Below are 13876 nucleotides of genomic sequence, written 5' to 3' on the forward strand. Positions count from 1 at the left end.
TTAATCAAAAGCACTGAACGGATTTGAAGAAATACTACTTAATATGGGCTGTTATCAACATTTTAAATCCATTATTTAATGACCTGAAATTCTTAAGTTGCAGAAAATGTGCATATGCTTGTGAAATGTATTCTACTACCTGGTCATATTCCAGTGCTCCTGGGTACAGCGGCCATCCAAGAAACAGCTCTGCAATCACACACCCTAAGGACCACATGTCTATGGCTTCACAAAACGGCAATCCCAGTATGATCTCTGGTGCTCTGCAAATGAAACATGGTTACTGAATTTTTTTCTTTAGGGAAAAAAGGTAATTCAACAATCAACATGATAAAAACAAACAAACAAAAAATCTGTCACTTGAAAATACAGGCTAGTTATTTCAGTAAAACCACACAATCAGAAATTGAATTTTTCTTCATCTAGATAATCCATGGTAAACTTTTGCAGCTCTGAGATTTTTTTTCTACAAGTACCAGTGGGTTATGTACATGAAAATAATTGATATGCCTGAAAAACAGAACATCACTGATTCAACACTTTTGCCTTTCCTCCAGTATGTCCCGAATGATTCGTCCACTCAATGTCATATGTCTGCAACTATATTCTAAAAGCAATACAGTCATTTATCTTAAAAACAAACAAAGTTTTATCTGAAAATCCACTTGCACGCTTCCCAACTGGACAGTACACTTAAAGCTATTTAAAATATCAATTTAATTACATAACTGCAAATCCCTTAATGCACTCAAATCAGTTCAATGTCATCAATTTTAAAATCACTTAAATAAAATCATTGTACTTGCTAAAGAGACCAGGTTGTATTTTTCAGCTAAACCAAATATGAATTATTTAACCAACAGCATTTGAACTTATTTCTGTACTAAAGAAACATAAAAATTGGTATTGACAGAGCTGCTAAAGGGGCTTTTAACATTTTGGTTCCTGTGGAACAAAACTCAAGTATTTCACAGATATCCACTTTAATTGCATTTGCTCTTTTCAAAACTTCCCTTCCAGTTCATTCAAGCTATTAACAAAATGAAAAATAATTAAAACATATCTGCATGCTAATGTAGAAAGATGCCTAGAGATATAAAGTATTATTTAAAGCATTACACTATAAAGTGATTTATTTACTTTTAAAATAGACAATTTGTTGTTAGCTTAACATGTCATGGAACAGTAGGGAAGGGGTAAAAATTATTGGGGTAATTCCCATTGCAGTTGGGTAGAACAGTAGCATTCAGCTGAGCAGGCAACATGCTCATGGGGAAAACTATGATGTCTCATCTGTTTAAAAGCTTAAAAACATCTTACACCATCATGGGCTGAAGTGTATCATGCTGATATTCCACATACAAAACAGAAATTCTGACCACAGAAAATTCCTACATATCTCATTTACCTTCTCCTCTAGCATTTCCTTTTATCAAAGTATTCTTTAATTCACCAACATGTACTAGATTGGGACCAAATTCCTATTTTCATGCTACACTGGGACAGCGAAGCTATTTTGTAGGTATATAGTAGACCAAGAGCTGAAGCTCCAAAGATGCACCATGACCACCGGGGAAGGACCCACATCCCTGACCAGTGAAACCACCCGCGCTTCTGCCACAGGGAAAATTCCAGACTTTCCACAGATAAGAAAGTCTACAGGACAGGATATTCTGTTACATATTTATGCACTTGCCGTTCACGCCAGTGCTTCGGTTCTTCCCATCCTTATCACAAACCGTTTTGGATGCAATTATGTGAAGGATAAATCTTGTCACACCGGCGGTGAAACTGGAGCAGCTCAGTTTTCCACTGCCTTCGAAGATTTGATTACAATAAACTTCTAGGGATCAAACATTAACGTATTTTTGTAATGCGGGATCATGACACTGCAGTAAGTATTAGCTGGTTTCGTTATCCGAGAAATAAATTTAATATATCTAGATGCTGCAAGGCTAGAAATAGCCGTAAGAAACGTCTGCCTTCAGCCGCTGGCTGGGGGCCAGCCCGCGAACGGTTGTTACAGATCTCTGTTGAAACGCGCTTCCTTTTGTTGTATTATGTTACAGCCCTGAATAGTTAATGAATATACACACAGCCTATGGATATAGGGGCTTTAACAAATGCTTCTGCTAAAATAAGCTCTTTAAAACCTCTTACATTTACTCTACAGTTAATATGTGCACCGTATAAAAATAGCTCCAGTCGGTCAGTCTGTCGCTTGTCTCTTTTGAGGGACGGGACTGCAAATAACAGGAGGATAAGGGTAGATATGATGACAAAATAAAAAATATATAATATTTACTGTATTTCCAAATATAGTAATCTGTTAGTTTTTCATGGGCACCAAGTAGTTCTGCAACACCAACAGAAGCGCTAATAAGTTTAAGGAAAAGTGACATATTTAAGGGGAGGCAAAACCGGTTCTCCTTGATTCCCAACACCAGATCTACCATCTAGAACAGACAAGGAAATAAATGTGCTCCCAAGCAGGGCTACCCGCACCTTACTACAGCACTGTGAACAAAAACCATTTTCAGGCTGGCTTGGAGTGAGGAAGATGAAAAGCTGCTGCTCCACAGAAATGCCACGTTTGCTGGTTTTCAGGTTCAACTTCTCCTACCATGGCCTCATGCCGGACCTTAAAATGGAGCACATCTCCCACAGCAGGTAAAGTTAAAGGAGAACTTGTACTGGGGGTTGATTATGTTTAGATTGGTCTTAACAAGCTCAAACATTTTTGATAAACATTTTGTTAATGTCATGCTCAAAAGCATCTTTTTCTCTCTCTCTTCTTTCAAACTTGCCGTTAAAATCTATTGGGGAGGAAAGGGTTAAACAGGAGGGAGTCATTCTTAATTATTTTTTTTTCAGATGACCACAGCTCTTTTTTCATACAAGAAATATTTTGACATGTAGTTTAAAACTAAGATATTCCCTTTCCTAACTACAACCAGAGACATTAAACTGAGTTGCTTTAGCACCAGATTATTCAAAAAAGAGTGTAACTTAGTACTTCCCTTTCTGAAAACAACACACACACACCCCACAGCTTGGCATTTACTGCAGATAACACGGAGTTCAATGCACCAGAAGCTACTGTGGTCCCCAACTCAGTAAACAGCATCTGCTACCCCACGCCAAGACATCAACAAGGAGAACACCAGAATTCTCTAGGATACCAAATCTTACTTAAATGTACTTAGATTAAAAGCACAATTTTACAGATAGAGCATCTATTTCCTTCTTATCAATGTTAATTTCTTATCAATGTTATTAAATATTAACTACAAACATTAACAGAAAACCTCATTTAGAAGTTAAAATGCAATATTACTACACTGCAAAGATTCACTTTGTTAAGCAACAATTCCTAGCCTAACATATCTGAAATCTTCCTTTCTCTTGACATAGCAGAGCTCAACTCTTGAAGTAGATTTTTCAATTGGAAATATCTAATAAGATGAAATGTTTATTTGCTTCAGCTGGTTGTTTTGATAGGCACATTTCTATTTATTACATCGCAGACCATGAATATATATATTACCCTAGATGTTTTTGTAAGCTCATGAGGAAAGAAACCATACAATTTGTTCTGTCAACTTGCTTAAAGACCAGAACATTTCATAAAATAATTTAGCTTCAGCATGTTAGTCAGTTTAGAACAAAGCAACAATAATAAACAAATTTGAAAAAGAAAAAGTGAAATAATTCCTGAAGGGAAAATTTTTAAAAGGTAAAAACTAAATAAAAATCAAAATATTAGCATAGTAACAGAAAAGTTCTTCCAACCTTTACACCTGGGAAACAAGGAATAAAGAGCAAGAAATAGCCAAAATAAAAAAAAATCTCATGACAAAAACTGTAAGAAGTCGAGCCATTTCAAAAGATCATTACCTAGAAGTTTTCAGTTAGAAATCAAATTTAGAACAAAAGTTAAACGAAAAAGCTAAAAATGTTAATGTACATAGTAAAAACTGAAGAACAGTATGAAAGAATGAAACCAGCAGCTTCCCAGAACTGCTAATTTTATGAAAAATGCTACTGAATGCATAAATAATTCCCCAAATATGTTCCCACTGAGGGTCTTATATACACACTACACATACCTCCTCACATATCAAGGAAATTAAGGGAGATTAATGATTGAAAAACTTTTATTTCTCTCTTCTGGCAGTATGGAAGGGTCAATGTATCCATTGTCTACCACATGCCACTGTTGTTTTTTTTATTGACCACCAGATGAGCGAAGGCGATATAAATAGCCTTTCTCCCCTCATGTCTCCCACTCCTTTCAACACATCTATGCGATTTCTTTCCAAGACCAAACCCTTCAGCCACCACCCATACCAACTTCACTCTAGAAGCTGAAGACAACAGTGCCGTGTGAGGAACATGGAGCTGCTCCCTCTCCCCACATGCTCCTGCCTACTCCAAAGACGCTGGACACTGGGAATGCTGGTAGAGCCTTGGCAGTCTTACCTCTTCATTACACGTTTTGCAGTAAAATTCTTTCCAAATAAGCATATAAGCCTGTTATCAAGCCATTTTAACTCTGCAATTTCAAACATACTGAATATGAACTTTAATACTGGCCCTCCATAAATTTTGGCTTCTATATATTAATATAGTTGAAGTTAAATAGAGATAACATTTCTATTTTAAGCATACAACACAGAATTTATACTGTCCTCATATAAGGCAAATATTACTACCCTTATTTACCACTGTTGGTTGTGACAATACCTAATAATTATCTGTTCTGAATACAACACGCTGTCTTCATTATAACTAATACTAATGCAAAAAAGTCATCAGAAGGGTAGGATGTTTATCTTTTTTAATTAATGACCTCTTCAAGGTCATCCTATGGATCAAGGGAACTCATGTAAACAAATCCAATTCGTAGGAGTTAAAACAGATGCAAAGCTGAGAACATTACCCCACTACCATTACTATCACTAGCATAATGCAAGCCTATACTTTATGAAAGGAATCACCAGATATGGGTTGTGAGATGTGTCATTCTTCTAAAGAAAGCAGGTCTAAGAGAAGGATCAGGTGCAGTGAAGAAGTAAATGAGAGATGGTAATGAGCATTCTATGAGTGTTTTCAAGTACAATCCCCTTTCTTCAACTACCAATCTTTACCATGAATGTAAAGGCTGCAAAGCTTTCCATGAGACGTGCAAGAACACCGGGAAGACTCCAGGCTAGAGGGACCCAAATCAAGGTGGCAATACCCAGAAAAAAACCCACAGGCAAGTGCACTTCAATAATCTGAAGGATGAGATGGGAATGAACGATGTCATGACAAAATCTGTGGGTGATGAAGGATATAAAGAACAGTTGGCTCTCTAGCACATTTGTGATGGACTTCAGAAGGAATTTCAAATATGCAATTAGATCAACACAATGATGAGCAGTAGAACATATATGATGTACAGTAAACCATAGTGAAAATCAATGTACATTGTTCATTCATTACCCACAAGAATTAATAGGTTTTAAACCAACCCATCTAGACAACTTTACAGATTACTGGAGAAAAATCTCTTATAATTGGGAACAAAAATAATCAGGACATCAGTATTTATTTTTAAAGGGCAAAGATATACCAAAATTATTATGCCTTATACAAAACTAGTGACATTCCCTCACCTTGAATAGTGTGTGTTCACTTTTGAATTCTGTGTTCAGTTTTGGTCACCCCCATCTGAAAAAGGATACATCAAATAGAAAAGATGCAGAGAAGGACAATATAAATTAAAGACTTGAAGAGACTTAGGTACAAGAAGAAACACTGGTTAGAACTACAGAGTTTCAGGAAAGAATGAATGAGCAGTAACATTACTCAAATTACATACGAAATAATGGAAGAAAAGCAGGCACATGTTTCTAATGCCCTGCCTCATTATAGACTAAGGAATTGTCCTCTCCCCTTTGAGATTAAAGACTGATGCAAGTATAAAAGTTTGGGGTTTTTTTTAAGCCAGAATACAATCATCCTTTCAATCATGGGCCACTGCTGAGGTTAAAAATACTAAGAGTATTGAAGAATGGATCAACAGAAAAAACATCCACAACTGCTCTACATTATAAAGGTTCATATAATGTACAATAAAAACAACCATCAACTGTGTAGAGTTGGAAGAAACTTGCATCAGAAGTGCAACCTTATACTATGGTAAATTTTCTCCAGCAACAAAATAGCACCAATCTGACAACATATATTTATCTCACTTCCTACATATTAAAATCACTATTATTGTACAAAGGCGACAGTTACTCAAGCAAATCCCTTGAGCCGGACTAAAAAGTCTCTGAAATCTTCTTCATGGTCAAAATATTTTTTATTCATAATGTCATTTTATTAGAATAAGAATTATGTAAATAAAATTTATAGGATTCGTTAACAAAAGTCATTACAGACAGGATGTTCACTTGGGTGATTTTTTTTTTAAGAATACTTTCATAGTTGAATTGTGTCTTGCTTTTAAGCACATTGAGATATTAGAATACAGATTAGGAGTGTCATGTCTTAACTTCTATTTGGTATTTGAAATGCAAGTATGGTACACTATGCCAGACAAGCAGCTCTCCTCCTCATGCAAAACTGCATTATAGATTTACATTCAAAATCTTGGCTTTTCTTGTACAGTTTTCTAGTGTTCTTTCAACTTTGCTATTATTAGGCATTAGCAAGTACATAACTAGTAAATTCTGGGGGTTTTTTTAAGCTCTAAGAAGGTAAGAGGATTTAAACTGAAAGCACAATTGTAAGTGCTCAGAAGTAGAGTCTGGAAACGTTAGTTAAGCTGGATAGGTGCATCTGTGTCTTTGAGGCGTCAGGAAAGAATCAAAAATACCACTTTGCAGTGTAGGGCTATGTCACCATATATCACAAAACACAGGGAGAACAAATACGTTCAAGAAGATATGAGAAGTTATCCCCTCATTCATAACTTCATTCCTGCTTTGAAGGAGCTTGGTGAGCTACCAGACCCTCACGTGGCAAGTGAGGGTGAGGACAGGGGGAAATGAGGCACCGTATCTCCTGTCAACCTCTACGGTTGTGGTATTGCCCTGGTGGCGTCCGCAGTGCTGTGTGAAAGGAATTCTCATTTCCTGGTAGAAAAAACTTCATTTTAGCATCATAAAACTTTTTCATAGAACTATGCAATGTTCAACAGCTGGAACAGACCTTCTCAACATCACAGCCTTCCACCCTTGTGTGTAACGTACAAGACTGACATGTCATTTCAACTTTGAACCCTGATCTGATCTGAAGAAGACAGGATTTAAAAAACTTACATAGAGACCAGCCAAAATATGTAACTACTTACAAAAAGAAGCAATCACTGCAAAAGAAGTTCATTTGAACACAGGGCTCACAACTGAAGAAGGTGGGGAAAGGCAACAGGAAATCAAACCAGACAAATAACAAATCGATCTTAGGTAATTTCATTAAATAAAACAAAATTACAAGCAAAATATCCTAGAGCTCCTTCCTGATATTGGAAAAGAATTTCGTTTTGAAAGAGCCATCAAAATTTTAACCTAATATACCTTATCTTCCTACTTAGCAGAAGTACTAAAGATAACAAACACTTAGTTATTCCTTTTTGATTTTTTTTTCAGCTGAGAATAATAAAATAAGAAGTGATTTCAACAGATTCTTTTCCACTTCTTCACTATTTCTGGTGAAATGAGATGCTGATTTTATTAAAACCAGAAGATGTTTATGCTTCTGCCTTTTCATAATTGTATTTTTCCTCAGAAAGACTACAGCTTACCAAGTGATTTATTTACGTACTTGAAATGCTAAGCAGTTTTTGTATTACATGAAAATTAAGCAAAGCAGATACTGACATAGCAATATAATGAAGAAAATCGTATAGAGAGAAACTCTTCAGGTGCTTTATTGGTAAATAAAGTCTGCAATTTAATACATTTTATTTACACTTTGGATAGCAAAGTGTCAATATCCAAAGCATCAAATGAGGTTACTTACCAATATCTGTCTTTTGACAACATCTTTCCTGTATTTTGCTTGTGTGCTTGATAGTTAACTGTGAAACCATCTTCAGCGCTTTATCCTTGAAAGAGCTGGTGATTGCAAACGAGGTGGCACAAGTGTTGCCTCCACCCTCACCTGCACGCCATGCTCTGCTCCTTCAGCATCGGGACATGTCGGGACATGTGGGATGGCACACCCAAGTCACACAGGACAAGTGATAGTTCCAGGGTATATTTTCATTTCTTTTTATTAGAGCAAGATCTTTAAATTCTTCTTTTGCATGTCTCTTATTAGACAGACATAGACACCTTCTCTTCTGCAGTTTTACAAGCAGTCATACAAACTTCCTAAGCTGCAATAACAGCCTACACATCTAATTAAACGAGAGAGTCTATCGTACAGCACGTTCTTTCTGACACGCCTCCCTACGTGCTACAATCATATTTGGGTAGGTGTGGGGTTTTTTTCTCTTTTCTTTGCTTTCTTTTTACTGGGGCAGAGGGAAAGGAAGGATGTGAAGAATCACAGAACGTCCTGAGTTGGAAGGGACTCAGAAGGATCATCGAGTCCAACTCCTGTCCCTGCACATGACAACCCCACAGTTCACACCATGTGTCTGAGGGCATTTTCCAGTCTCTTCTTCAGCACTGTCAGGCTTGGGGCCGTGACATCTCCCTGGGGAGTCTGTTCCAGTGCTCCACCACCCTTTGGGTGAAGAACCTTTTCCTAATGTCCAACCTAAACCTCCCTTAGCACATCTTTCTGCCATTCCCTCGGGTTCTATCGTTGGTCATCAGAGAGAAGAGTTCGGTGCCTGCTCCTCCTCCTCCCCTTGTGAGGAAGCTGTAGACCATGATGAGGTCTCCCCTCAGTTTCCTCTTCTCCAGGCTGAACAGACCAAATGACTTTAGCTGCTCCTCATACGGCTTCCCCCCTAACCCTTCACCAGCTTCACAGGGTGAAGGGAAGGGAAAAGGAACAACACCATAGAAAGGAAAACATTCAAAACAAAAACCCAAGCTATTAGGAAAAAGAAAAGAAAAACAAAACAAGACTAAAGGGAAATATACCCTGAAGACACAAAGGAAAACTTCTTTCATTCTGCAGCAACACTTGCAAAAGTATTTTCCCTCCACCACAGGGCAATGACACACCAGCCTGCTGGCAGGGCTGCAGCTCAGCCCAAGAACCCAACAAACCATGCAACCATTTGAAATAATTTTCTAGCATACACCTGTTGCACAACAGTTGTTCAGGTAGGCACGGCTTCACTGGAAATGAACACAACATATAGACACACACAGAATCACAGAATGTCAGGGATTGGAAGGGACCTCAAAAAATCATCTGGTCCAATCCCCCTGCCGGAGCAGGAACACCCAGATGAGGTTACACAGGAAGGTGTCCAGGCGGGTTTTGAATGTCTCCAGAGAAGGAGACTCCACAACCCCCCTGGGCAGCCTGTTCCAGTGTCTGTCACCCTCACTGAGAAGAAGTTTCTTCTCAAATTTAAGTGGAACTTCTTGTGTTCCAGTTTGAACCCATTACCCCTTGTCCTACCACTGGTTGTCACCGAGAAGAGCCTGGCTCCATCCTAATGACACTCGCCCTTTATATATTTGTAAACATTAATGAGGTCACCCCTCAGTCTCCTCTTCTCCAAGCTCAAGAGCCCCAGCTCCCTCAGCCTTTCCTCATAAGGGAGATGCTCCACTCCCTTCAGCATCTTCGTTGCCCTATGCTGGACTCTCTCCAGCAGTTCCCTGTCTCTCTTGAACTGAGACACAGAACTGGACACAATATTCCAGATGTGGTCTCACCAGGGCAGAGTAGAAGGGAAGGAGAACCTCTCTAGACCTACTAACCACCCCCCTTCTAGTACACCCCAGGACACCTGAGAAGGAAAGAAAATCTGCTCACATCCTTGTCCATCATGAAAAAAAATTCTTATTTTTTTTTTTTTACTCCTGATGTGCGCCCATCTGGATGACATGCAACTATATTCTCATGAAATTTTGCAACTCAAACCAATAAACTTTGATGTAAAATTACATTGTTTCAGTTATAGAAAGCTCACCAAAAATCAACACAAATGTTCCTGATCGGAGTGATGCCATGTCATTCACCTCTCTCAGACCTCCAGATCATTCGCACGAACCAGTATGTTTATCTTTACCTTCCTAAGAATGTTCTACATAGTACTGGAATAAGGCTTTCATAGTCTGCTACCCTGACTTCTAGACTGAAGGTGGTTGTCCATGACACAATCCTGCCCTCCAAGAAAAAAACTGTCAAAACAAAAACAAAAAAGTAATTTTAGAAAAATGTCAATATTTTCACGTTAATATTTTCATTACAGAAAATTTATGTAGTGATACTGGATTATAAAAAACATTGCCAAGTCAAGAATCAAACACTGACAACATGATATCAGGATAAATAGAGACAGGCTTGTTAAAGTTGTTGTATTTTAAAAGACAAAGAAGCAAAAGACTTGTGGGAGAAATTAAATTTTTTTTTTTAAATTAGATTAACAGTGACATTTTATCACTTAAAATTCAAATATTCAAAGCATATACAATTAAAAAAAAATGCAGCGTCTAGCAAAAAGTCCAGTACTAATGCCACAGCTCCACATAGGAGATCCATGTCCTCCTCACTACATTAATGGAACACCAGAATCCACTTCACTTTGGATATTCCCCTACATAAAATATTACATAGTCACTGAATAGCTATGTCAGCTGCTAAATTGAAAAAAATAAATAATAGAAACACTACAAGAAGGTTATGACAGAAAACCTATAGAGCAGCAACTGGGGAAAGTAGGTTAACATACATGAAATTAAATCTGCTTTCTCAAGGTTACACTAGTAGAGCATTCTTGGTGAATAAAATGATTTAAACACTTCTAGGTTCTAAATCTACTGTTAGATTCACACCCAACAAATACACGTCTGGCACCATGTTTTACTGGGACCTGTTGCTTCCATACAGAAAACCACTCAGCATACAATATCCACTGATGTTCAACTACCTTAATTTTAATTCATATACTGCTATAGTAATTTATGGCGCACTGGTAAGTGAACTTGACTGGCTGACCTAGTGAGTTCTTCCCATACAAATTTCTGTGATTTGATCCCTGGTCTAAAATGTGACACCAGCAGAACAAGTCACATTCATACCCAGGGTTTAGTGACCCCACTAACATAACCATGGGGAAATGCAAAGAACATAAGCTTTGGGGCGCTATGGAAAACCATCTGTCGATGTTCTGACAAAACTAAGAAATTACATTAGAAAACGTAGAAGGTTATTTTTTTCCTCCCCACTGAACTGAACCTATGGACTGCTGGTGAGGAAAATTCCACAAGTCTATTTTGGTAGACCAGACAGTGAGACTTCAGCCTTCCAGCATGTCACATCACCTGCTTGCCACTGCTGCTGCAGCCTGCTTAAAGAATCCATATGCAACAGTCCCTCCACGTGTATCACCCCAGCCTTGAACCCCACCAGCCCGCTGGTTTTTCCCGGTTTTGTTCTCCTTAGATACTTTTTCCTCTCTGTTTTTCCTATTTTTCCCTCCCTGGTATCCCATTTTAATTTATTTGTCCTTTCCTGTTGGAAGGTGAGCCACTCTATTCTTAGAGGAGCTTCAGAGCCTAAAATAGCCTGCTTATCTATGTATCTATTACATCTAGATTGATGTCACATATTAGACCCCGACAACACGCTGCAACAGGAATGTGACTACAGCAAAGAACCAGCATTTCTGCAAGCTTCGCTTTGCAAAGGTTTTCAAAGCAACATCACATGTAACAACCTACCAGACTTTATTCAAACACATAGGGTGGTTTTTTTCCCCCATTTATTCTTCTCACTACATAAATGTTGATAGTCTTTTCAAGGCAGTTAGTGCTTGGTATCTAATATTACAACCAGACCCTCCACCACCACACAAAAGAGGAGGAAATCAGGACAACCGAATTATACTGGGAATTCTTTTAAATCAAGCAGAATGTTATAATTTTGCTGTCGGAGCAAGTAAGAGTTAAAAACAGGTAGTGCAGTTTAATGAAAAAAGATAATAGGGGGATGCAGATAATAATTGGATAATAATGGCAGCCTTTCATCTGAGTAAACCCTTTGAGTCCCGTCCAGGACACTAATAATGCGAGCAGCTTGTTATTTATGGCTAAAAATTCCATTTTGTTCCCAGTATAGACAGATATCCACATTGGGAAAAGGCACACTTGTTGACAATATTATCAGAAGCAGCAAGGATCAAACAGACAGGGAACTTTCCCCTCATTTACAGACGTGCTCCTGCTCAAATAGGGCTGCAGAATGCTGACTGCTCAGTGCCGTGAGTTGGTATCGTATAGTCATTTTTGTCTCCAAGAGTAAATGAAAGGTAAGCTACCTCCACTGCCTGCTCTTCTCAATGTACAGAGAAAACAGTGCACAGAATTTCACAAGACTCTGCAAGAAAGTCTGATGGCAATAAAAAATAAAGAAGCAATAAACATTTCCTGAACTTCAAAAATAGCAGTAGTTACTTCAAAGAACACAACCATCCTTTCATTTGAACTATTAAAAATGCATTAATATAATACCAATAAAGATTATGAAGCACTCTCAAGTATCACCTAAACTGAGAACTGACATATATATCACACAAAATCCATAATCCATCTAAGTACAACACTAAATCAAGAATATATTCTACTTTCAACTTTCAAATGACTTGCACCGAAGTACAAAACCAAAACATGCCAACTACTAACAAAAACTGAAAAAATAAAACCATTGGGAAGCCTGACTATTTTGCATGTAACATAACCTTTGCTCAAACCCTGAACACTGCCCTAAAGGCTAACGTATTATTAGAGTCCACATGGTAGGAGTTTTAACTGGGACCTCCTGCTCTCTGAAAAGATGAAAGCTCAAGTCCAGTTAGCAAATTTCTTCTAAAAAGGTATTTGTGATTTCCTTGGAGATGCAGGGAATTAGTGCTTGTTTTGTTTCCAGCATGTATGAATTTTCCAAGGGAAAAAAAATAAAAGAACCCTCAAATCAAAGTGCTGCCTTTTCTTAGCCTCAAGAACTATTTTTGGATTGTGTTGTCATACCACAAATTGATAGGACAAGCTTTCAGAGGCCAGCCCTGCGTTACATCATCGCTTTTTACTAAGGCTCCCAACACTGGCCTTGCTGTCCCTTCGCTAACAGAGTTAATGTTTCTTCTTGAGTCAAGTTCATTAAGTTTTCTGGGAGTTTCACATTGACTGCTTCCTAAAAGTGAAAAAATGCAACGTAGAAATGTAAGTGTAGCCTGCATATGTTAAAACTGGGCAAAGACACCCTGAACAGTCCCTACACACACAGATGCTTCTATCAGTGGGGGAAATTTTGGTGGTTTTCCTCTATATTCATGAAGTTCCTGTACCTCTTTTTGGCCAAAGTTTATAGGTGAAATCAGACAGGATCATTATCATTAGCTCTGTGGGACTGTTGCATAACCTGAATTTCCTCAAAGTCAGTTTGTTGGAATGTTCTCCTTGTGAAATCTTTAAGATTGATGGCAGTAAAGAGTCAATTTTTTATTGACTGGACATGAATAAGAAATTACATTATCCATGGATAGGGTAGGATAAACTATCACAAGCAGAGCAATATACCTAAAGAAAACCTTGGCAGTAATCCCACTACCAAGACAGACCTATAAATTTATTTAGAATTACCCAGGAAGAACTGCTGTCAACCAGCCTCGAAAAGGCTCTATAAACAACATACAGGTTAATGATGCTGCTGGGACACGAGTGCAAAATTATCCATTATAAAATAATTGCAG

The 13876-nt window shown here is 37.9% G+C and overlaps 1 protein-coding gene across 3 annotated transcripts in view; it reads right to left on the reverse strand.

The window, feature by feature from the left end:
* HIPK3 (homeodomain interacting protein kinase 3) overlaps positions 1–13876 on the reverse strand; it is a 73230-nt gene that overhangs the window by 22374 nt on the left and 36980 nt on the right. For all 3 annotated transcript variants that reach the window (XM_082057953.1, XM_082057952.1, XM_082057954.1), the window contains exon 3: positions 140–263. In XM_082057953.1, the coding sequence (XP_081914079.1) occupies positions 140–263 (124 nt within the window). The remainder of the gene's footprint in view (positions 1–139; positions 264–13876) is intronic.

The sequence above is a fragment of the Streptopelia decaocto genome (genome assembly GCF_964273445.1).
Source record: "Streptopelia decaocto genome assembly, chromosome: 7".
Taxonomy (NCBI): domain Eukaryota; kingdom Metazoa; phylum Chordata; class Aves; order Columbiformes; family Columbidae; genus Streptopelia; species Streptopelia decaocto.